The 25,406-nt window shown below is 43.2% G+C and overlaps 2 protein-coding genes across 3 annotated transcripts; one reads left to right on the top strand and one right to left on the bottom strand.

Moving 5' to 3' along the window:
• The first annotated feature begins 458 nt into the window (after positions 1-458).
• On the top strand, positions 459-25,168 carry GFM1 (G elongation factor mitochondrial 1). Its single transcript, XM_054207508.1, has 18 exons — positions 459-606; positions 1,220-1,372; positions 2,416-2,548; positions 2,756-2,960; positions 3,688-3,804; positions 4,389-4,539; positions 8,578-8,732; positions 9,661-9,745; positions 10,687-10,824; positions 11,531-11,632; positions 12,243-12,299; positions 12,704-12,841; positions 13,829-13,911; positions 21,246-21,408; positions 22,482-22,626; positions 23,098-23,258; positions 24,155-24,208; positions 24,735-25,168. The coding sequence occupies exons 1-18, from the start codon at positions 544-546 to the stop codon at positions 24,864-24,866; spliced, it is 2,235 nt and encodes a 744-aa protein (XP_054063483.1). The 5' UTR covers positions 459-543; the 3' UTR covers positions 24,867-25,168.
• On the bottom strand, positions 13,907-20,527 carry LXN (latexin). Of its 2 annotated transcripts, none has more exons than XM_054207515.1 (6): positions 20,377-20,527; positions 18,898-18,960; positions 18,097-18,271; positions 17,488-17,624; positions 15,394-15,456; positions 13,907-14,252 (listed from the first exon to the last, which is right to left on the bottom strand). In XM_054207515.1, the coding sequence occupies exons 1-6, from the start codon at positions 20,503-20,505 to the stop codon at positions 14,157-14,159; spliced, it is 663 nt and encodes a 220-aa protein (XP_054063490.1). In that variant the 5' UTR covers positions 20,506-20,527; the 3' UTR covers positions 13,907-14,156. The 2 variants fall into 2 exon arrangements, with proteins under 2 accessions (XP_054063490.1, XP_054063489.1); XM_054207514.1 differs by lacking the exon at positions 20,377-20,527 and adding an exon at positions 19,378-19,590.
• Positions 25,169-25,406: the final 238 nt, after the last annotated feature.

Raw genomic sequence — 25,406 nt, 5'->3', positions numbered from 1 at the left:
AGGGAGTGGTATGATGGGACATGGGCTAATAGCCTCAAGCTGAAAGAGGGCAGATTTAGATCGGATATCTGGAAGAAATTCTGTACTGTGAGGGTAGTGAGCCCCTGTCCCAGGTTGCCCAGAGAAGCTGTGGCTGCCCCATCCCTGGAGGGGTTCAAGGCCAGGCTGGATGGGGCTTGGAGCAACCTGGTCTGGTGGGAGGTGTCCCTGCCCAGAGCAGGGGGGTGGAACTTACAACGCAAAACATTCTGTGATTCTATGTCTTCAAACGTTGCCATCAGTGAGCTTCAGCATCATGAATCCTAATTACTCTGTCAAGGTCGCTAATTAAAATACTAACGGCCTCGGTCCCAAGAAATCCTTAGGGACCAGTCCAGCAGGAACCTTCCCCCTCATCCCCTCTCCTCTATCGCGACCCCACACCGTTGTTTCCCAGCTCTCACCGTTCGCTGCCGCTTCCCCCGCCTCCTGGCCCGGCCGCGCTCCGCATGCGCGGTGCCCCGGAAGCGGCGGCGGGGCTGACCGGGGCGGGGGGACGGAGCCATGCTGCGGGTTCTGCGGGCCGGCCTGGCGCGGCGGCGCCTGCAGCAGCAACACCAGCTGCAGGTACCGGCCGCCGCCATTTCGTGAGGGGCGGGACGGGACGGGACGGGACGGGACGGGACGGGACGAGGCAGCGCGGGCGCCCTGAGGAGGAGACTGCAAGGGACGCGGCCCGGAGGGGCCTGGCGAAGCCTGTGAGGGCCGAGCTCGTCCAGGCGTGGGGCCGAGGTGACCGCGGGGAGGCCGGACACGAGATGTCGGGTTCCCGCGGCGCGGAGCCGTGTCGGCCTCCCCCGTCCCCAGGGCGGCGGGAGGGAGGTGAAGAGCCGCGGAGGAGGGGACGGTGGCAGGGAGGGAACAGACCCCTCCGAAAGCACCGCAGGAAAACCTGCAGCCGCTCGGTCGAATGAAGTGGAGGAAAAGCGGGGAAGTCCGGGAATGTACAGCGGGATTGGAATGTGGGACTTGGCGCGGAGGGGCTGCCTGGTTTCGCTGAGCCAGGTGCGGGGCTCAGAAGTGGCCCTGGGGGCGCTTGGGAAGGCCGTTTTGCTTTGAATGATCGATTTGCCATACGTTGATTGGAGGCCATAGAAAAACAGTTTGGCTGGAAGTTTATTTGTCGGCACAGCACACTGTGTTTGATCTGCTCCCGGCTAAAACATCTCTTGCCTTTCAGTTTCTCCTGAACTCCTGCAGGCACTGCTCCTCGGGAGTCCTCCCCAATGAGAGGATCCGCAACATCGGCATCTCGGCCCACATCGACTCGGGGAAGACGACGTTAACGGAGCGAATCCTCTTCTATACGGGCAGGATAGCGCAAATGCACGAGGTGGGTTTTCACAGAATCACAGAATGGTCGGGGTTGGAAGGGACCTCTGGAGATCATCCAGTCTAACCCCCTGCCAGAGCAGGGTCACCCAGAGCAGGTGGCACAGGAACACGTCCAGGCGGGTTTGGAATGTCTCCAGAGATGGAAACCCCACCACCTCTCTGGGCAGCCGGTTCCTGTGCTCTGCCACCCTCAAAGTAAGGAAGTTCCTTCTTGTGTTTAGGTGGAACTTCCTGTGCTCAAGTTTGTGCCCATTACCTCTTGTCCTCTTGCCAGGCACCACTGAAAAGAGCCTGGCCCCATCCTTTAAGTATTTATAAACGTTGATACAAACGCTGATATAAGCGTTTTGGAGGAGTCCAGAGCAGAGCTGCTCTTGGAGGCCATTGCGATGTTGCCGTGACTCATTCGAATGCAGGGTGTAGTGCATGGGGTGGGGGAGCCATGCTTGGTGGGCCCGGTGAGGTGCTTCTGGCCAAGCTGGAGAGGGAGTCCTAAAAATATGCTGGTTTCCCTGATACCCCTTTAAAAATAAGTGGGTGGCAAGGAGATTGAAAGTAATCCCTCCTTTACTGCAGTGTTCTCCCTCTTTCACAACGCTTCAAATCTTATTTTAAGACTTACTTCTCCCTTACTATCTCTATGGTAAATATACAATGGAAGATAGATGTTTCCTTTGATGTCGTCAAAGATGACTGTGAGAAACAGAGGACATGAGGATGTAATTTTTAGCTTCGGGTGTGTTAGCCTGTTAAATTTACAGTGAAGCATAATTTGCATCAGATTTCTGATAACCTTTTTCAGGAATGATCCTCAGGACAGCAAAATGCATTGAAGTTGCAGGTGCAGCTGCAATAAAAACCAACACCAAACTTGTTTGTATTTCAGGAATTACAAGTGATTCTGCCATGTCTGCTTTTCTTCACTGCATGAAAAATGATGCGCAGTATATAAAGCATCACCCTTGCACATGTGAAATTCTTAGTAAACTCCTGTGGACTAAATTTTTTATTTTTCTTTTCCTTTTTTTATTTTTTGCTAAGGTGAAAGGTAAGGATGGAGTTGGAGCTGTCATGGATTCAATGGAGCTTGAGCGACAGCGCGGAATCACAATTCAGTCTGCAGCAACATACACCATGTGGAAAGACACCAACATCAACATCATAGACACACCAGGTAATGACAGTTCTGAACGCATTAAGATTCCTGTTCCTTCATGTATACAAAGAGCATAGTGCCATCTTTGTGTTCATTAGTCACTCAAGTTGAGCTAATAGGACTCTACAGATGGAGACCGATTCTGTTGGCTGTTGCTCTTTTCTGCAGTAATGAAGCTCATTACCTTTTATCGCCTATGAATAATGGGGTTTTTTTGTTACTCAGGACATGTGGACTTCACAATTGAAGTGGAGAGATCTTTGAGAGTTCTCGATGGAGCTGTTCTGGTTCTCTGTGCTGTTGGAGGAGTTCAGTGCCAGACAATAACTGTGAACAGGCAAATGAAACGTTATAGTGTGCCATTTTTAACATTCATCAATAAACTGGACAGACTGGGCTCTAATCCAACCAGAGCTGTGCAGCAGTTGAGGTATTTATCACTTAAAATTATTTGTGAAATAATTCTGAACAATTCATATAGCAGATTAATACTAAGAATATTGAAAAGCATTATCTTGTGGGGTCTATAGTCACAGTTTTGGAGGATAATACCTGATTTGAGGTTAAATCTTAAACTGACCTATAATAAGTCTCCATTTTCTCAAGGAAAACAAGTGTTAGTGTCAGCCCAGGCTTGCAGTGACTGAGAGTGGGGCGTTTGATATTTATTTTGTTGATGGAACTATATTTGGAGCCACTTTGAAAACAACCTTTACATTTTCCGTAGATCCTGATAGCAAACGTGCTGTAGCCCACAGCAGGGAGATGACATAGGATTGGACGGTTTCTTGTTCGGATACCAGAAGTTCGGATACCCTACCTGCAGCCTTTCTGTGCCTAATTTAATCTGGGAGATAAACTCATTAACATGCATTAAGGGAGAAGCAATTCCCATAATCAAGTAATTAATCTGAAACCAGTTTGCACTGCCTTCTTTCCCATGAAAGTTGATCACTCTGTGGGATACAGAGGGCTGGCAGTCACTCAGGTTAAAATGCAACTAGGCGTTTTCATCAGCTTTGGTAGGTTTTTGGCACTGTCCAAAGAACAAAAGATAGGGATATTGTAGGGATGGGATGTTGTTCAAAGACCATCTGGAGGACATATATAGAAATGACTTTTCTCTTGAACTAATTTGTATTTGCTCACTTTTTCAGATCCAAGTTAAAACACAATGCGGCTTTTGTTCAGATTCCAATGGGGCTGGAGGGAAACTTTAAAGGAATTATAGATCTTATTGAAGAAAGAGCTATATATTTTGATGGTGCTCTTGGGTAAGTTTTGAAACTTGCATATTTCTTAGCTGGAGCAACTCTTCGTATGAGTGATGCTACCTACAGTTTCTCTTCAGAGGTGAAAAAGCCTGCCCTTTAGAAAGTTAGGGATGTAGTTTGTGCTTGGGCTGAAATATCACCCTTCAGCTCTCCAAGTTACAGCAAAGTGATTCTGCAGGGTCAGGTTTAGTGATGGGTAGCTGCAGCGTGAATTGTTGGCTACCTGCAGTAGTGTGAAAGGGTGGTAGCCACGCTTGCCACCCTGAGAAATAGGGGATTTGCTTCATAACGGGAACCGATAATGTATGTTTGGCTTGAGCTTACTGGGATGAAGATAAGATGTGGATGAGGTTGTTGAGCAGGTTATCCTGCATCCTTGCAAACTCCTGCCGTGAGTGGGAAGAAACTGTCTTCTGCTAAAGCATCAAAGATAACACATTGATGTTCTTCAGTGACTTTTCTTTCAATATCCATGTCAATGGTGAAATCTTTTTGGTCAGGCTGGTCATCACAATAATTAGTGATTGAAAGGTTGATTTGTGTGGTATTCCTTTAGAGTGGTTATGTTATTTATGTATGCGTAGCCAGACTCTTCGGTATGATGAAATTCCAGCTGAGTTCAGAGCTGAGGCTGCAGAGAGACGTCGGGAGTTGATCGAATGCGTTGCTAACTCGGATGATCATCTTGCAGAGCTGTTTTTGGAAGAAAAGATTCCTACAGCTGCTGAGTTAAAGGTAACTTTATTGTGGTTATTCTTGCTGTAGCAGTTATCTCGCTCTTTTGTGTCCCTATTCCCCCTCCTCCCCATACTCCAATAAAAATTCCTGGAAGTCATGAAGAAATCTTGTTCACTTGAGTTCTCTGGTGTGAGTGTCACCTCCCACAGGTGGACTTCCATTTCACTCCCTGTTGAAGGGCCCATTCCAAATGTGTTTTTCATTTGCTTTGTAAAGTCTGAGCCTGCGTGTGCCCTTTAGGGACCAGCAAATGGCTCAAAGGTATATCTGGTAATTTTTGTCATTCTGGTGCCTTGCCATGTCACACCTTGATGGGTCTGGCTTGCTTCACATCCCACAGCAGGTCAGTCGTTGAGATGCCTTAAGTTGTCTTTGTGCCTAGCAGATCCTGCCTTACTTTGTATTTGCATTGCTTACATCCACCTGAGGTGAAAAGAGCAATACAGTAGAAGGGAGCTGGAATGACTTGACTTGGAGACTCCAGAGGAAATGAATCCAGGTCAAAATACAACTTTCAAAAAAGAAGAGTTGCATTTCTTGAAAGAGGGGAAAAAATGATACATGATTAATTTTATGAAATACTTCAGATATGGAATGGCAAACATGCCAACATAAAGGGATGCTTACAGAAAAGTATTTGTTCTCGGGACGATTTGGTGTCGCTGTTCCTTCAAGTGCATGTCCACATAATAAAAGGCGGTAGGGAGGCCTAGGAAGATCAGCTGCAGCTGTACAGTCTTTGTGCAAGTCCTGCCACTGTTCACTCCAGGATGAGATCCGTTTGGGCAGCAGACTAACGTGGATTCCTTCTTTTAGACTGTTCTGTGTCCAATTTGGCAATCTGCACGTACTGTAGCAATTGTTATGTGGATGGCAGTCCCGTCTTTCAGCATAGTGGTTGACTAATGGTGCCTCTTGAATTACTGCGGTGTTAGCTTTAGTCAGGACAGGTGCAAAAGCTTCGCTGTCCTGGCGTGAGCATAGCAGACCCTGTGGTGCATGTGGACCTTCTTCTGCTGTGCCGTGAGCATAAAGGTAATCTGAGGACATGTAAATTTAGAGAAGAAGTGCTAAGCTGGTTTGAATTTACTGCGCAGCCCCGTGGGGTAGGTGTGTAACTCAAGACAACGACCTGTAGCTGTTGACACACAGCAGTCTGCTGGGCTTTGTGCCTTGGCAGACCGTAGCATGAGGGAACCGCGCTGAGGGCTGTATGGTTTGCAGGCCTGGTCTCAACGTGGTTGGGTTTTGCCCTTAATTCATGCTCAGTGCAAGGATTTGTGTGATGCATCTTGCTGTTGGCCACCACCTCTTGCTAGCGTTGGAAGTTAACTTGAGCAGTAATCTTCTAGTGCCCGCTGTTAATAGTTATTAATTAGTCAAAAATTGAAACAGCTACACGAGACCAGTTGCTTAATGTGATTAAATAAAAAGTGAGGTCTGAAGAGCCTGTTTCAGTGGGAGAAGCCTTGTAGGCAGACTGCTTTTTTTGGAGAGAGCTCCTGTTGGAGATAGAACAGCCTGTCATTGAGCGGTGGTGTTACGCGGAGTCTCCCTGGAGGCTGCCCGACATGGCGCTTGCTACCTCCTTTTGCTTTTCTTTGCCTGCGGCTGGGTGCTTCGTTTGGTAGCTGAAGAAGACAAGCCGAATTGAGACATAAATGTCATAAGCAGGAGCTGTTTCTCTGAGTGGAGCCTGCTAGGCCAGCTGAGTTCGAGTCAGATGGGATCACTGAAGTTGCTACTTTAAAGATAGCTTCGATATTTAAGTCATCTTCTGAGTATTTTGCCCATTATCACTGGCTGGTTGCCTCTGTGCAGTAGCCCTTTCCCTGTTAGGGTTTGCAGTCCTTGCTTTCCTGGAAGTTGCCCGCTCTGTCTGTCGGGAGGTAGAGGACTGGCAGTCCCTCAAAGCTGATGCATGTTGCAGTCCCCCTTAAGATTTATTTATTCAATTCTTCATGGCTCCTAAATTTTGATTCCTTTCAACTTTGTTATGGACCTTGAGTTTGGAGGGGTTTTTTTAAAAAAAAATTGTTTTGGCTGTGTGGGTGATTTAGTGGTAATTATTGTCTCTAAGAAGAGTATGCAGGATTCTGTATATCTCAACTCGACTTGAGACATAAAAGCACAAGGGGTTTTTCGGATGTACCATGCAAATGTATCTCTTATTGATAACCAGGCATTTAGTTATTCCAGTTATCAAATATTATTTTATGAAGCCTGAGCTATTCCTGTTCCATAGCAGCCCTTCTCACTTCGATAAAGACAGAAATGAACCAGCAATTTTAGAGACCGGTAAGGATCTGTCCTTCACCTGGCAGAGGGAATGGTACCGATGCGAATATGCTCTGTTGTTGTAAGAGGTGAGAGATTTTTAGCAGGAAGCTATTTTTGATAGCTCCTGCTGGGAGGGAAATCTGTTACCAAGATAAATTTGTCTATTCAGCATGCCTCTGCTTCCCACTTCTGAAAGCCAATTAATTACAGCTCTAATGGCTATAGTATTGCAGATGCAGATTAATTTGTACTAATATGTCCCTGAAGATGGATTTTCTTTCAGTGGCCAGCAGCCAAGTTTCCTCTGAAAATATCTTTTTGTGAAAATGATGCTAAGTATCACTCCTGGATGCTACAGCCATAGCATATGATGTTTGCTGAAGATCAGCTGCTTAAACATCACCTAATTTGCTGCTTTCTGTAGTGCTGCGCTCAAGGAACTGATGTGTCCCAGGTACTCAGCGGGGCACTCAGTGACAATAATCTTTATGTGAACATAAAATTACTTTTTTCCCCAAGGTAATTGTTAATGAGGATAAATTGCAGTCATGTTGCTTCATTTGAAAACGTGGCGAAATGAAAACACCGGGCATCAACACAGCCATATTTCCAGTGCTCTGGTATATGAGAACAGACGTGGGCTAGATGAGCAGAATTGCTGATGTAGGATTTCTTCCTTGTATTATTTTTGTGAAGTCATTACACCAACAAATTTAAGGAACCGCTCTCTCTGTTAATTATGAAGACAGCTTAACCATCGGTACTCTAAATAACACCCAGATTAGATGATACGGTTAACTATCTTGGCCGTCAATGAGGATACATTTCTTTTAGCTTATCAAAGAAGACAGGAGCTGCTGTCGGTTGGAGTGAGGGCCTCAGTAAGCATGGGGAGATGGCATCCTCTAGTGGCAGGGAGAGGTGGAACCGAGGTGGCAATCTTGGCTTGCGTAATTAATTGCAAGGTGGGGAGGGGGGCAAATAACCTCTGTCCGCCGTTATGGAAGGTGGCTATGATCCCTGTTGTGGAAATTGTAGGTGCTCCATTATGCTTTGTAACATTGTGTGGTGCTTGGGTGAAAGGCACTGAATAAGCATGAGATTACTGTGCAGTTAGTTTGTCTTGCTCAGTTTGCTGCGATATCCTGAGAAGATTCCCAGGACGGTTGATGCAACTTCATTAGGTCTGTAGATGAATGCGTGTAGGTTGTTCTGTTGTGATTTTAAGACATTCTTCATCAAAAAATGATGAGCACGGCACTGACCCAAATATCCCTTTCCTACCTAACCTCCTCTTTTAGAAGAGTTTTCTGTAGTTTAAAGATATTGAAGCATGTCATCTCATTTTGACAAATTTAAATGTGTATTTTTTCCCAACATAACTCAATAGTGTAAATGAGACGTCTAAAACAGAAATGAAGAAATCCTGACTTTACTAGCAGAGAATCAAGAAACTACTTCTGAATATTTTTGGGGTTATTATTGTGTTTATTTTGGGCATTTTCGTTTTTAAGTTGAATTTAAGATGAGTGGAGAAAAAATACCTCGCGCTTCTCTAGAATTCTGGTGAGCAAGTTTTGTGGGAGGCTCTTATGTAAAGGGTCGTACAGGAGACTGTGTGGGAGCGGCTGTTTTACTCCAGAAGTAGAGATGACCGGCAATGAGAGAGAGAGAATCTAGCCTGCTGCTTGGTTGGCACTGCGTCAGACTCCTGGAGTTGTTGCCGGAGGATAGTAACGCACTGATATTTTCCAGCTTGCAATCAGAAGAGCAACGCTGAAGAAGTCCTTTACACCAGTACTGGTGGGAAGTGCTTTAAAGAACAAAGGAGTACAGCCGTTGCTGGATGCCGTCCTGGAATATCTCCCCAATCCTTCAGAGGTTGAGAACTATGCTATTCTTAACCAGGGGTAAGTATATTCATGAGCATACAAAGTGGTCTTGGAATCAGGTTCCAAAGCAGTGTAATACGTAGCAGGAAACATTACTAACAAAATACATAATTTTGCACAAACTTCCAAAACAAAGCAAGCTCATCTCTCATTTGAGGGTTACTGTTTATACTGGTACTTTTAACACACATTAAATTTGGAAAACACTATTATCTGATGAGAAAGTACTTTAGAAATTAATGGCAACCCTTAAAACCTTGCCTACAATAGAGGAGAGAGCACATCTGAAATGTTTTATTCTTTGGATGTGTTTGTTGAAGTAGATGTGCCTTCACAGTTCGGAAGCATGAAACCCAGCATTAGAGCCAGTGAATAGTCCTTAACATTCCAGTCATGGCTTAGGGGTGGCTGCCAGGTCTTTTTAATGTATTTGAGTTGTTCAGATAATATAATAATAGCTAAATAGAAATTGTGCTAATAAATACAGTTGATGGCTTTTTCTCCAAGCGGTTACCTGACTGAGTCCTCAGTGCTGCTCTGCCTCTCGCTGCCTCTGACATCTGCCTACTGGGGTAGACTAAAACTTCTCACGTGGCTTGTGAGCGTTGTCAGTAGAGTTACTGCAATGTCTCTTCACTCTAAAACTGGACTTGCTCATGTTTTGTGTTTGAGCGTATGATTAATTGCCTTCAGGGCAAAATAGTTGAATGATACAAAGGACTAGTGATATTTGTCATAGTTTCGACCTCCTTTTTGGGGTCCGCTGCAGTTTCTTTGAGGTACTTTCTGAGCTTATGTGAGGTATGTATGTGAGCATCATTAAGTCTCTGCTATAAACCTGTGAAACTGAAGGCCCTTGGGACTTTCTGAGGTTGGGTTTATGTTTTAGAGGAGACTGCCATGTTTGATTCATAACGTAAGCTCCTTCTTCATCCCTGTTTTTAAGGGATTCTGAGGAAAAATCCAAGTTTCTGTTGAACTCTGCTCGCGATGATTCCCAGCCTTTTATAGGCCTCGCTTTTAAACTGGAGGTAAGCTGTTACTGGTTTCTTTTCTAGTCTAGCAAAAACAGTGGAGAAGCAGGGCATTTCCTGCAAGAATTGTTGGTGTACCTAAGTCCTACATGCACTGAGCTGGTGGCTTGCTGTTGATGCCTGGGCAATGCCTTTCATTTTTGGGGAAAAGTACACATTTAAACCTTTGTATTTTTAGTGTATCTATTTGTGCATGTGATGGCTTTTTTACTTGGTCACTATGTATATGGTAAAGCTAAACTGAAAGTTTCTAGAGAACAGATGCCCAGGACATTACCTAGCTGACTTTATTCAATTGCTTGCAAGTTTCTCATGCTACCAATATCTGACCTCTGCAGAGGAACTGCAAAAGTTGTACTCACATTGTGTTATCCCTGAAGGAGAAAGGAAGGTATCCAGATTCATTATTTGTGATTTGAATAGAAAACAGATTGGGTCCAAACAGATAGTACTACCAAAACTTATCGTGGAACAAATTTAAAATTGGTTTAAGTTCAATTTAAATTTAACTTAAAAAAAAAAAAAAAAAAAAAAAACAAAACAAAAAACCAAACCCAAACCAGTTTCAACCATAACATCCACACATGTATCAAGAAAACACGCAGTTTTAACCAAACAAATTATTTGCCACCTATAGAGTAGCAGTTCAGATTTTCATATGGAAAGTGGCTGGCCAAATTGCTAGTTGACGTATGCCTCTGTTGGAAAGGTTTAGGACTGGTAAAATTGGAGAAGAAAATTGCCAGGAGATGCCAAGTTCCATTCCAGAGCCAAGTGAAAGCTGAGACTGTTAAAAAAAAAAAAAGTTTCATTTACATGTCTAGTGTGTAAATTCAAAACAGAAATATTTCTTCAGTCAGTGCAGATCATGCTTTGAATAGTAGTGGTCTTGACTCCCAGGAGGTTTATATCTGATTTTTAATGAATTTTGATTCCAGGCTGGCCGTTTTGGGCAGTTAACTTATATTCGAGTTTATCAGGGGATGCTGAAGAAATCTGATTATATCTATAACACCAGGACTGGGAAGAAAGTGCGTGTACAAAGACTCGTCCGTATGCATTCAGACAACATGGAGGTGAGTGTGAGAGGTACAGCCCACAGGGATTGCCTTTTGAACCATTCTTACTAAACAAGCTTCTTGCTTTTCAGCTATATTTGAAGGATGTGATATATCAAACTTCTGCTTTTGTTGTTAATTCATACTTGCCTGTAGCACTTAGAGCTCTACAAGAAAATGGAATGATCTCTAGTGTATTATTTCCACTGAAGTGGAAGAATCTTTGCCCAAGAAGCATTATAAATTGTCTTTGAGGTGATAGCTAAAGAAAGCTAGCTGTGGTGATACAGAGATAAGATATCTCTGTATCCTGTACTTCTGGGAGAGGGGTATTAGGATTGGCAAAATATACAAAAGAGTTTCCTTCTGTGTGATTACTGAATAAAACTCTTAAACTAAAATTGATTCTGAAACTTGTGCAAATCCTGCCCTTCTCTGTTTAAGATTCCTAAACTCTACAGCTCGGTCAGGACTGCCTGAAACACGGTATGTTGCTTGTTTCACATCCTTGCACTAGAACAAGTTAGCATCCAATCTGAGGTCTCCTTTTTGTGCTTTGAATAAAGAGATAAAAGATTTGCAGAGCATTTTATCAAAGTTGGAATTTTCAAAGGACCTTAACTTCAAGCTTTTAAACACAGTATTTATATATCTTCTTAAAACCAGGTGTAGTTTGTAATATAGCTTTCAGTGTTATCTAAACAGTAAACTTTTCTTTCTTAAGGATGTAAATGAAGTTTATGCAGGAGACATATGTGCGCTGTTTGGAATTGATTGTGCTAGTGGGGATACGTTCACTGATAAAACCAGTACTGACATTTCCATGGTGAGTACACCTTTTCGTCTGTATGTTTCATGCATTGGAATTTACCAGGGTTTTGTTGTAAAAGTTTGTAATCGCTTGTTCAGTTTAAATATATTTTGATGTGTATGCAACTGCAAATGTTTTTTGTTATAATTCAAGGAGCCTGAATATATAGAAGGTATGGTATGTGCAAGAGAGATACACACTTGTTCACTACGTTTGACATCAAATGTTATTTCAGTGTTAGTGAACTGTTCTGGGCTGTTAGAAGTGGATGCCGTTACCCCAAAGTATTACGCTATGTATTTGTATGTGTATTTAAATACATCAGTTTTAACCTGATAGGAAGCCGAGTCTTCTAACTAGTGTGAAATCCAGAAATCAACTCTCACCTAGGAAACAGCGTTGGAAATACTGTGGTTGGCAGTACACGTGCATTATGTTACAGCCTTGTAGCTCAGGAGAGTTGCCAGATTTTGTTACCCTATAATATTAGATACAAGCTAGATAAGTAAAACAGTCATCCCTGTTTGTAACCCAGAATCTTTGTGACCAAACTTTTCTGGAAAAAAAGCATCACCAGGTGCAGTGGAACTTGATTGTATGATCTCTTCCTTTATGGTCATTGCAGGAATCAATTCACATCCCTGATCCTGTCATTTCAGTAGCCATGAAGCCATCCAACAAGGTAGGAGCCTGTAATTCAACTGCTTTCTGACTGAGTTAACTTTCCTCTGCTGCTTTCATTATTTTATGTAAGTTAGCAGTTAAATATGGAACCACAGACTAAAACGAGCCGTGTTTTAAAATGTTCTATCCAAAGTACTTAAGAACACATCGATCATTCAGCACGTGACTGTGTTAGATGGTATCATTTAGCCATCAGGATGCATGTCTTTGACCTGCATAAACGTGGACTTGAAGTAATTCGAGGGATAAATAAATTCAGTTACAAATGTATAGCTGTGTTTCACCAAATAACCTCATGAGAGTAGAAATGCTAAGCAGCTGATGGGAAAACTTGACGCCTTTTTGTTGTGTGACTTCTGGATGTTGAGTTAATGTTTCCTTTTGTGTGTGACTGTTTTTCAGAATGACTTCGACAAATTTTCAAAAGGCCTGAACCGCTTTACAAGGGAAGATCCTACTTTTAGAATCCATTTTGATGATGAGAGCAAAGAGACCATTGTTTCAGGAATGGGGGAACTGCACTTAGAAATCTATGCCCAGGTAATTTGGAAAGCAGATTCCATGGGCTCTGCTTTTGACTGTTCTCCCAACCAAGAATTCTCCTTTCTTTCTGGCTAAGAACTAAAATGTATCTGCAGATGGGCTAACTGATGCCAGCCTTTATGCCCAATTTTGTAATTGGGTGCCTGAGCACACGTACGTTTACAAGATGTTTGGAGGTGCTCAACTCCGCTTGCTTTTGTGTAAATCAAGGTTATCGTGTGACAAGAATTTTGAGATCTTCCTACTAGAAAGCACCGTGGCATTAACATGAACAATGCCGGCTATTTAGGGAAGAGCTTTAATTTCTCAGTCAACTTTTGAAGATTCTTTCTCTCCAGTGGTTCTATTTTGAAGGCTTGTAAACTATTTAAATGAAACCTCTGCCTGGAATACTTTTATTTTCTGGTTCAAATCCGTAAAAAAATGTTGTATTAAGCACTATGCTTTGCTTTAGCAGCCTTTGCTTATAATTAATTTTATGGTTAGCTGTTTCCTATAGGAGAGAGAAATATTGTTTCTGTGTTTTTAAATGTATCATTCCATAATAAGAGACAATGCAGGCAGGAGGGAATAGTTACAGTGATCTATTTGTTTCTTTCAAGTTGATGCTTATAATTTATTTTAGTCTAAGACAATAGATGTATCTGAAATGTTGACAAAATGAAGAAAAGATGGCTTTTGTCTTGGAAAACTTAAACTTGAGTAAAATAATTATTGCTGTTCCCTTTTCCTGTAGTTAAAGCTATAGCCCCTAAACAAGGATGAGTACGGAATGACAGTGAATTATTTGTAACATTTAAAAAAAAAAAACCACAAAAAAACCAAACAAACCCCCACCAGGACCCCAAAAATCAATCCAACCCCAAGGTTAACCCTGATTAAGCTTCTCATTTCAGAAAGACTCAAAAAGAAAATAATTTCCAATGTATTCTTCCAATGGAAGAATGCTGCATTTCATTCTGTTTTGTTTTTTTTTCCCTGCAGCGAATGGAAAGAGAATATGGTTGCCCTTGCACCATGGGAAAGCCAAAAGTTGCCTTTAGGGAGAACATCTCCAAACCTGTGCCGTAAGTATTTGTTCTGGCAACAGAAGTTTTTAAAATTTATTTTGATGCAGAACTTGATTACGTAGCAAAAAAAAGTGCCTTTCGAATTATCAGATCAAAGCATGATGTACAGGAAACCGTTAATGGAGGAAGGACTTTCTTCTTGGTACCTTGATTGCCAGTCCACTCAGACCAACTTATCTGCCCTCCCTTCAAATGCTTATTGTAGCATTTGAGCTTCTTCCATGGCGGTATCAGGTGGTCTGTTATCCCGACGCGTGTTTTGGCTGACGGCTGTCCTGTGTTACTTGAACACCATGCTGTGGGTGCCAGAGAACTGTCATTTGCCAGGGAATGATCTCCTGTGGGTAGAAAATACAACTGTAGAAAGTGAGAAGGTATTTTCTTTGCACAATACTGATCAGGAATTGACTGCTATGATACAGCCATACCTGGACTGATTATAAGTAGGTTGCTCAAGCACTAGTAACAGTGCAGGGTAAGCACTGTAACGCACACTCCTGCTGAACTGTCCAAATATCTGAAGTTCTCCTGCAAGCTTTTTCAGCCTGTGTTGTGCTCCCTACTGCTGCAAGTACATTTTTCTTTCATTAGGCAAGTTTTGCAGCTCAAGCATGTCTGTGTTAGACCCCTCTTACTGTTAGTGCTATTGATAATTTGGGACACCTGCCCCTCACCAAACAGGGCACAGTGAAGAACCTACGCTTTTGTTCTGCAATTAGTTAGCTACTACTCGGGAATTTTTCTTCATAGAAAACTTGGGATGTAAAACCACTACAGATGTCCCAACTGAACTGAGAGTGCAGCAGGGTAGGAAGCAGTGGAGCTAGAAGCAGGGAGCGAGATCTCTAATTGTTCTCAGTGGATGATTTATTACAGGAGGTTGCACAATCAAGGAGAACTCTTTCAAATTTTTTGTGTTTTTCTTAGGAAAACACTTGCTCAGATCAGAAAATTAGGATGCAGAATACCATAGAATCTAAGTACTGTTCTGGGAACCAAAGTTTCTGCTGCTTCTGGGAGCTACTGGGGTAGATGATGCCTCTGTGTACTGGTTCACCATCACTGTCCTCTAGTGTAGAAGCACTCTGCAGCTCCAGCTGGAATGCAGCTAAGCGGTCCAGGGTGCTGGCAGCTGCTTCTTCCCTTTATCCCTGGCCAGTTTGGCAACAGGATCTCCCAAGAGGAGAGGGCTGTGAATGACCAGTGTGTTGAACCTCTGCCATTCCCAAGAAGGGTCCAGAAATAGCTGAAAATTACTGTCTGCTGACACAAGGTGGAGACCTGGTGTCTCCTGCTTGCGTAGGGGCAGAAGCCGGTAATGCTGGGACAGATAGTCATTGTTTGCCTAATCTCATCCCGTTTGCTAACTGACCTGCAGGCAGCAGATCTGTGACCGCCCCACCATCTGCGTGTCTCAGCTGGAGGTTACAGAGTTGGCAATCTTAAAACAAAAAAGGCTTTCTAGAACCAAGACTTTACCTGGGACACCATGTCATGAAGTAGAATCATGTAGTCAAATTCAAGATATTCATCAGTTCTTTTCTGGAAAGACAAAATGAAAAGGGTTAAATCTGGGGCTTCCACCATCTTAAAAGTAGTGAATCGGTTCTCTGGCAGCTTGTGTTTACAAATAGAGCAGATGGAGCTTAGTCACTATAACAAGACAAAGAGATACTGTTTTGTATTTCTTTCAACTCCAAAACTGCGTTTGAGAGACTGAATGTGAAACTTCAAACTGTGCTAATTCCTCCCTTAAAGAAGCTAGATATATCTCAACTTCAGGAACTCATTTGGGAACGGAACACCCGATTCTACAAGGTGTTAATTTAACCCAAATAATCCTAAAAAACTGTCAGTAGGATAAGACTTGGAACGCACTCCAGAGGCCTTACAGTGGATAACAAGTTATCAGTTTGTGTGATTGTGTGAGCGACAGAATACCCACCGGCCTTTAGAGTATATTCTTTATGTATCTATTCTTTAGGGAAAAGAAAAGGAACAAAATTACTAAAGAGATGACAGCTGATTTAGTTTAAACTAAGTAGTCTTCTGTCTCCCTTATCCTTAAATTCATCTGGTTTGTTAAGGAGGGTTTTTAAATGTTGCTTGTGCACGGTCCTGCAGCACCTGTGAACTGCTTACAGATTGCCATCAGAGGGAGCAAAACATTAACAAATCGTGCTCCCAGAATGAGTTTCTGCCCTTTCCTTTATACCCTGAACTTCATGGGACTTCACTGGCTGTTCTGAGTGGCAAAACATTGAGGCTCTGGAAGTCTGTCCTGAAGACTCCCGATACGTGGGTTTTCTAAATACGAAGTCCTGCTCCTTTATCCTAGCTCACATACTAAATTTCCTTGAATTTAAAGTTGACCATCCTTTTAGAAGTTATTCTTAACTCACAGTGTATTTTCTCCAAATAGAACAGAGAAGAACTGGGAGAATCTATAGAATTCTATTAATTTAAAAACAAACCCAAAAACTGTGCTCTGATGATAATTTTTCTGAAAGCAAGTGGCTTTATCAGTTAAGCCTGATCCAGGCAAGGAGTCTGCAAGGCCTGTTGATAGTGGCAGCTAATGACTCAGTTAATTTGAATAGCTGTAGTGAGATTTGCCAGTCTTTTATTTCTTAGCTTAGGGCAGATCCAGATCTGCTCAAGATAAACACCTCACTTGTAACCACTCAGAAATAAGCGAAAATAGAAAACATTTTGTCCTGAAGTATTCTGTTCCCTTTCTGTCTTGTGACACATCTTCCTGAATTCAGTTTTCTTATCATAAACTTAATTGATGCTCATCCTGTTAGTATAAGTGATGCAGCTCAACTAAAAATTAATTTTATGTTCTCCCCCCCCCCCCCCCCCCCCCAATGTTAAAAATCAGTAAAAGTAAGTTTGGGAAGAACAAAGTGAAAAAGCTAATGGTGAGAGTGGAATTACATCAGTATTTTCTTTCTTGATTAGCATTTTGAGGTGAACTAGCAAATGGCTGGAGACTGCAGTACTGCAAACAAAAGCGACGCAGATTGTGTTTTATTGAATTTGAGGGGCAGCCCATTGCTATTTGTCTAGACATGGCTATCGCAGAGATGTCAAGCAGTATTACTGTGACTGATTGCTAGATCATGGTGTAGATCAAGAGATAAAGTACCATATTCCAGTGCATCTTATGCAGATGCAAGAATACTGTCAGCTGGGCTTACACTACAGATGAAAGGCAGGAAAGTAATATAAAACCATAACCAACGTGATGACCTCCAAGTGGAAGAGTCAATTTTCTTAACTAAATAAGCATAGAATACTGCTCTTGCCAAGAAGACACAGCTTCTATAAGCAAAATTTATGAAGAGGAGGAGTGATCTAACTAAACACTCAAGCATTCACTATTTGCTAGAGGAAAGGAGTAGGTGGAATAAAACCCAAATACTGGCTTAAAAATGAACCAGGCCAAGAAAATCAGACACAGTTGAGGTTTCTTGCTTAAGAACTTACCTTCAGCTGTACTCTAGTACACGCCATACCTGCTTAGCTCTTAAATGCTATTTTTCTTGCAGGGCATTGATGGTAACTTACCACTTGCTTCACGTGTTTAATTTGGGCGAGTTGGAACTTAGTGTTTTCCGTTGAGTTCTGCCATATCACATAGCCAGAGGCAACCCACGCTAGCAGGTGGATGGGCTCCATTTCTGGGGGCACGTTGCCGTGGCTGTCTGGCAAACAAAATGAATAACATACATGAAGCAAGAGTCGTGGAGTTGCAGCCATTAACAGAACCTCATCACCTAATAGTAGGGTTTGGGGCTAAAAGTCACGCGCTTATGTTCCTTGCTGCGTCAGAGACCTTCCACAGCCACAAACAGTGAGCAGGACGCTGGTAAAGGGAGAGGTGACAGTAGCAGGAGGTTTCCAAGAACAGTCACATGCAAATCACGTATAGCTTCTGGATTTCAGAAATGAGGAATATATTTAGTAGTATTGTGATTGATGCACCAACCTAATAAGAGAAAGCAAAGCAGCATGTGTTGAGAGTAGGGCTAACGGCCTGAGCCCCTCGGCCCCTGCTCGTTTGGAAGGGGCTCCCATACAGATTGTGGACCACCACCAGCTGAGCTCAGGTTTGCTTCTGGCCATGGAGGACATGGTCTCAAAAATTTCCTTCTCGCCCAGACCCCTTCTTTGTACCTGGTATGTTTTCTGCCACAAGCTCTTTTTCCAGGCTCTTGACTCGATTGTAGAATATGTTATCTGCTTCATCTGTGTTCTTAAGCTCTCCTTCAAGTGTGAATTGCACATCTGGAGCAATGTTTTTGTTGCCCAGATGATAAAGAACCTCAGCAGTGCAGTTAACAGTACTGTCCTGTTACAGAGTTAATTATGGGTATTAATACTTGATTAAATACATTTGTAATATTGGTAATTGCACTTCTAAAATGTTTTTTCCTTCTTTATGTAATTGCCATTTTCTCTGAGTCTGGCCCATAGAGATTTGCGATTCTTTAAGACAAGGTTAAATTCATAGTATTTCTGTGACTCTACCATAAGGACAGTTCTCTTTCTGCAGTGATAGAAAGGGCAGTGTTTGTGGTGCAGAATGTCACTTGTGTTGTCACTCTTCAGCTGGGAGTAGTGGGTTCAAATAATTCCAATTTGAAACTGAACGACACTGAAATGTCCTTGTTATCCCTCAAGCATTTCCTTGTGTCATAGTACTAGGTATGAGATGTTCGGGGTTTTTATGGTGTAGAAAATGGGAGTTCCCTTTTGGTAAAGTTAAGCCTTTTGTTTTGTTTCGTGTTCGTTTTTTTTTTTTTTTTACCTGATTTGCAGTATAGAACAATCTGAAGCACAGTACCAGGTATTATTAACTGGCGGGCCCACTGGCCTCAGCTAGGATCAGGAGCATAAAGCGATGGCTTTTTATTACACATCAGTAGTGCCAGCTTCTGCCCACAGAATGTATTAATTAAATAAATCTGAACTCACTTTGTCAAGGACGTCTTCTAATTCCAATTCCAGATAGTACTTATGCCCAACATCATCGATGTCCTAAATAAGGAAAACATTAATAACATTTATTTTGTAAATTGAGTTATTTTGCATACTGAAGCACACTGCAGCAGTGCCATTCTCTGCAGGGCCTGCGCAGAGCCAGGATATTCTTTTATTTCTTCCTGCTGTATTAAAATCACTCATTTAATATGCATCTGGTGCAACATTTGATTAGTAACTCCTCGTCCATTCCTACTCTTGTATACTACTTAATTGCCATATTTGGGCTCCCCGTATGATTCTGTCCAATAATGTGCTGCTTGGTTACATATTGAGGTAAGAGTCTTGGGTTCCTTATATTATTTCGCACTTCATTATGAACTGTATCATGTCATATTTTTTGGGGGGTATCTGCAATAATGACTTAAAGCAAGCAGGTTAGTTTTGCTATAACCCCTGTTCTAGCAGGTTTACCAGCAAATCCAGGTAGTCACGAAAAGAGCATCCTCCTCCCAAGTGAGGTTCAGTAGCCACCGAGGTTGTTCCCTTGCCTGTTGGAGGCAGCCTTGCCCTCATCAGTTCTATGTGGAGCAGTTGACACATGCTGGAGAGAAAGGGATGCCATCCAGAGGGACCTGGACAGGCTTGAGAGATGGCCCATGCAAACCTCATGAAGTTCAACAAGGCCAAGTGTAAGGTCCTGTGCCTGGGTCAGGGCAATCCCAAGCACAAACACAGGCTGGGTGGAGAATGGATGTAGAGCAGCCCTGAGAAGGACTTGGGGGTGGTGGTTGATGAGAAGCTGCGTGGCCAGCAGGGCGAGAGAGGGGATTCTGCCCCTCTGCTCCACTCTGGGGAGACCCCCCTGCAGTGTTGCCTGCAGGGTGCCCTGGGGCACCCAACATAAGCAGGACATGGACCTGTTGGAGCAGGTCCAGAGGAGGCCACAAAGATGATCAGAGGCTGGAGCCCCTCTGCTGTGAGGACAGGCTGAGAGAGTTGGGGGTGTTCAGCCTGGAGAAGAGAAGGCTCCGGGGAGACCTTAGAGCCCCTTCCAGTCCATAAAGGGGCTACAGGAAAGCTGGGGAGGGACTCTGGATGAGGGAGGGGAGTGATAGGACAAGGGGGAAAGGTTTTAAACTGAAAGAGGGGAGATTTAGATGAGATATTAGGAATGGATTCTTGACTGTGAGGGTGGTGAGACACTGGCCCAGAGGAGCTGTGGCTGCCCCATCCCTGGAGGTGTTCAAGGCCAGGCTGGACGGGGCTTGGAGCAACCTGGGCTGGTGGGAGGTGTCCCTGCCCAGGGCAGGGGGGTGGAATTGGGTGGACTTTAAGGTCCCTTCCCACCAAAACCGTTCTGTGATTCTATGAATTCCTGCCAATTTCTCCCTCCACGGAGACAAGCTGGCCCTTGGACGAGCAGATAACCAGACACCGGCCCCGGTCACCCCCCGCCGCCCCGGCCCTCACCTCCCTGCGGGCGCGGCGGAGGCTCCGCAGCGCCAGCCCGCGCCCGGGGCTGCCCCGCCGGTAGCAGAGGTAGCCGGTGGCCAGCGCTGCCGCCCGGCTGGCGAGGCCGTGGCTCAGCGGCACCTCCATGGCGGCGGGACCCGCTTCCTCTTCCCGCAGGAAACGGACGGGGCGGAGCGCGGCCGGGCCGGGGCCGGGGCCGGGGCCGGGGCCACCTCCTCCCGCCCCGCCCGGAGCTGCCGGGCCGAGGGCGGTGCGGGGACGGGCCGTGACACGCGGGGGTTGTCCCACCGCCGGGGAGCCGTGTGTCCCCCCCGGCCTGGAGCCCGGCCACCCCAGCTGGGTGGGACAGGGGGTGGATGTTTCAGAGAAACCTCATATCCCGCCAGTTTTAACAGTTCATATTGACGATTTGCCCCCCGATTACCCCCTTGTTCAATGTCTGCACCGAACATCAAAGTACTCTGTAGGTGGAAACTGTAGGTATGTGTGGAAACAACAACAAAAATTACTGCTATTCACTCAACAACAAGCATAAGCCTAAAGGTAAGCAGGCTTTATTAGCCTTGCTTGCCACACAGAGAAGCAGCTTGTTTTTGTGGTTGTTTTTGGAGAGATTTAACCCATTACGATCTCTCAGCTTCCTGCTTGCAAGATGAAGAACGGTGAAGAACTCCCTCTTTGGGCATTAAGTATCCTCAGCTGCTGTTTCTGCCGCTGCAGTGGCATTTAGCCGTTTTGGTTACATGTAACCAAATGGAATAAACCAAAATGGAGAATGGGAACTTTTTCCTTAGAAAACTGCAGTTAGAGCATGGTTTGTGTAATGAGTAACGCGGTATTCTCTGGGGGGATTTGTTTGTTCTTAGGTTTGAATACATACACAAGAAACAGACAGGTGGAGCAGGCCAGTACGGCAAAGTTATAGGCGTTCTTGAGCCCCTGGATCCGGAGGACTACACAAAATTAGAATTTGAAGACAGAACCGTTGGCACAAATATTCCAAAACAATTCATTCCTGCTGTTGAAAAGGTACAAAGTGTTTTGTGTGTGTGTACGATACGAAAAATACCGATTCTTGTTGCTTTCCTGCTATGCCGTCTGCGTTTACTGTGACTGTCTTGCTCCAGGCAAGGAGGCTTTTCCTGTTACCTCAGTGGAAGCAGAGTCAAATTTGTGTGGCTTTGCTTAATATTTTACATTCCGAGGTTTTCCACTTAATTTAGAAGCTGCTGTTTGTTTTCTTTGGTGGTGTGTGCTTGCTCTATTTCCATAGCAGTGCAGCACTCCAAGAAGTAGGCTTTCCTACGTTTTTTTTCCATACAGTCAAACAAGCCTCCTCCTGTCAAATCTGCTTTTTAATGGCCCTCTTCTGCTTTTGATTGTGGCCACGTGATTGTCATCTCTAACCCCGAAATATGTAACTTTTTTTGTGATTTCTCTGAGGCCAGTTATGGAGGAAACTGTAATTAAGCTAGATTTCCTGCATGAATTGCTAAATATTCTTTTTCATCTCTTCTGTGGTCTTCCTCTGTGTCTGTCTCTCTGTAACTGTGTAATTTATCACATACTGCTTTAAGTAGTACCTAGCATAATCTCTGAATTCCTAAAATAATTCCTTCATTATTCCATGATGCAAGACTTAAAAGCTTTTTTCCAAATCCTGGAAAAAGCATGTATTCTTAAAGGAATCTTGTTCTTCATTCCAGTGGTTAGAGTAGTTCTTTCCACGTGGAGCATTCTTTCAGTCTTTGGTCATACAGTCTCTTAACAAAGCAAAATCCTGAGTACGTTTCTTTTTCTTGTACTTTTGCGTGTTACATGATTTCTGTTTTTAAAAAAAAAATATCAGTATCAAACTGAGGTGCCAAAGAATGAGATACAAAGTTTTCAGACACTTGGGAATGACAATTTTTCCCCACTGTTACTTTCTTCATTATCTTATCAAGCAAGAAGGTCCATTGGGTAGATACGGGATTCCTGGCGTTTTTGTTATTGTTGTTTTCTCTTTGAAGTTGAATGTCTTTTATAGGCTGTTGTTAACGCCACCTTTTTAAGCTTCATTTTCGTCTACAAACAACTAACTTTGAGATGTTATTTGACAGGGATTCCGAGAAGCGTGTGAAAAAGGTCCAGTGTCAGGGCACAGGATATCTGGAGTCCGGTTCGTCCTAGACGATGGTGCCCATCACACGGTGGACTCTAATGAAATCTCTTTCATCAGAGCAGGGGAAGGAGCCCTGAAGCAAGGTATAAAGCTCGTCGTTAGAACGCATAATCCTGCTGGCTTCTGTATTGTCAGAGCTAAATTTAACGAGCTCTTTTCTATGGGTTTGTTTGTTGCCGCGTGTATCCATACATGTATTTAAAGTGTGGCCAGTTGTGTAGAGCAGAATATATGCAAGAGTTTATAGAAATTTTGAGGGAGGCACAATAATCCTTTTAGTTGTCCTAGAATAAATAAACACCAACAGCTTCATTCTTAGACGGGTATGAAAAGAACATTTTATCAAACTGTCTGCCTCCCGGCATTGCAGTCTTGGGAATAAAAGGCAGAGGAGCTGGAATTCCACATAGCTGATTATTGTTTTCCCCCACTGATGTAAGAAACGCTTAGCATTAACCATGAAGCGCTTCTTTGCCATGCATAGGGGTGTCTTGAATTATACCAGGTTTGTTCTTTGATGTTTGATTATTTAGTTAAGTGGTTTTTTTCTCCAGCTATGGAAAATGCTGCCGTGCGTATACTTGAACCTGTTATGGCAGTGGAGGTGATGGCACCCACTGAATTCCAAGGAGCAGTGATAGCTGGAATTAATCGCCGTCATGGAGTGATCACAGGACAAGACGGCACAGAGGGTTACTTTACTCTCTATGCTGAGGTTTGTGTTCTTCACTGGTTCCTGACCTTTTCTTTTCCTGCCTTGCCTTTCGGCTCCATTCCTGTTTTGCTTATTGACTAATATGCGTAAACCTGTAGCCAGTTTTTTCAGTGGATAAACACAGCATTAGTTTTTCAGTGCATAAGCATAACATTAATTTTCAACTCGTACACTATTGGTGAACCTGTTATCTGTCTTGCTCCAGAGAAGCCAACTTAACCTAAAATCACACGGTGGCAGAGAAAGGAACAGAACACCGGTTTCTTGAGACGGGCTGGCGGTGCTGCCTCAGAGGGCAAGACACCTGTGCAGCAGTAGAGGTGCACAGAGTTCAGGGGGAAGGTCGTTTTGTCAGCTGCCTTCCTCCAGCTGCTACCTGCATTAACTGTAATAATTGCAGATAAATGCAAATGACTTGCTGTCAGTGTCCCTTCTTTTATGTCCCTTCTGAAAATATATTTGTTCTCACGTGAGGTCGTATAGAAGTGTACGTCTAACAGTGGTGGTAGGGTAAACTGTTTCAGTGAAGCCTTAGCTAATGACAAGCCGCACCCGGCGTCACTTCTGCTTTATGAATTGTGTCTAGAGCCGCGGTCTTGAGATATTTCAAGCGTTACGATCTCTTATCTGGTGACGCAGGTTGCTGAATTTGGGATGCTCTGGTATCTGCTGCATTCACACTCTAAAATTTTTGGGGTTTCTTGCTGAAAACACGTTATGAATATAAATTAGTTTAAATAAGAGGTACTTCACAAAAATACGTCATTTGATCAGTACTGTTTACAAAGACCACCAGATTTTGATGACTCTTTATATCATAATTGAGATTAATTGGATGATAACACAAAGCTGATGGAAAATTACCTTTTTACAAGAATAGTATGCTTGCATTTTAGGTGCCACTGAACGATATGTTTGGATACGCCACCGAGCTGAGGTCTGGCACAGAGGTAAGTATGCTCAGTACTTTTTACTAGAACATATTTATTTCTGTAAATCAAGTGTGCTGATTTGCATCATCATACACATAACATGTGCAGCAGTAAAAGCGATAAAAATCAAACCAAAATGCAGAATAGGTGAATAACCTTAGCATTTTTACTGTTACTTCAACTGCTTTTTAATTAACATAGCTATCATTAGCTATGTCATTTCTGGCCAATAAGTTCTTTCGTACTTTGAGGAAAAGATTCAAATTTGCAACTAGTACAAAGTGATAGGTATCCGTAAAGGTATTAAATTCACAGGCTGGAAAAGTTGAGGCATTAAATTACAAATGTCTGCAAGTAGAAGAGATTTTTGACAGCAGTGCTCACGTTATTAAGATGTCCTTCTTTAATGATGTATGTGCTTATTGAATGCATTTGAATCTGGCGAGTTTGTGTATTATTTCACAGATTAGGGTGTGGCCGATGCCCTAAACAAGTTTATATGTTTAACATCCTCACTTTGACCATTCTTTTTCCAACTCTACAGGGAAAGGGTGAATATACAATGGAATACTGTAAATATCAACCGTGTTCACCCAGCACTCAAGAAGAAATTATTAACAAGTACCTCGAAGCAACAGGACGACTTCCTGCAAAAAAGGGCAAAGCCAAGAGCTGACTTTTTTCCTCTTGAGCATATTGAACAGTTTTTCACAATCTTCTCTAAAAGCTGGGTTGCCCAAGCGGTAGAAGCAATCAAGGCTGGCTGGATAAGTGCAGGTTGCAGTGGGACTTGGGCTTGAAATTTCATCGTAATATCCTTCCTTTGTGGTATTCTCAGAAGCCACCAGAAGATTACAGCGGAATTGTTCACGTGTAAATGCTGCTCCTTAACAAAATATATAAATGTTAAAACACTGGTGATAATTTGTCTTGAAATTTGTCTTAATCCATTTGCATTAAAATAATTTTATTTTTTTACTTGATACATCATAATTTTCTAATTAGGCTAGTTGCTGTTTCTCTGGTTTTGAATTTTTAAAAATTTTTAAGAATTTTAGTTTAGGAGACTAAACTAAACTAACTGTGAGCTGCTGGACAGGCATGGGGGGTGAATTGTCATCCAATACTGAGCGGTTTTCACATACGTGCTCCAAGCGCACATCCTTTAGCTCCTGCTTTTAGATTATCCAGTTCCAGAGAAGGAATGTCAGCTTTC

This window comes from Rissa tridactyla, chromosome 6 (genome assembly GCF_028500815.1).
Source record: "Rissa tridactyla isolate bRisTri1 chromosome 6, bRisTri1.patW.cur.20221130, whole genome shotgun sequence".
Taxonomy (NCBI): domain Eukaryota; kingdom Metazoa; phylum Chordata; class Aves; order Charadriiformes; family Laridae; genus Rissa; species Rissa tridactyla.
Note: the sequence above shows the minus strand (reverse complement) of the source record. Positions and strands in the feature narration are given on the sequence as shown.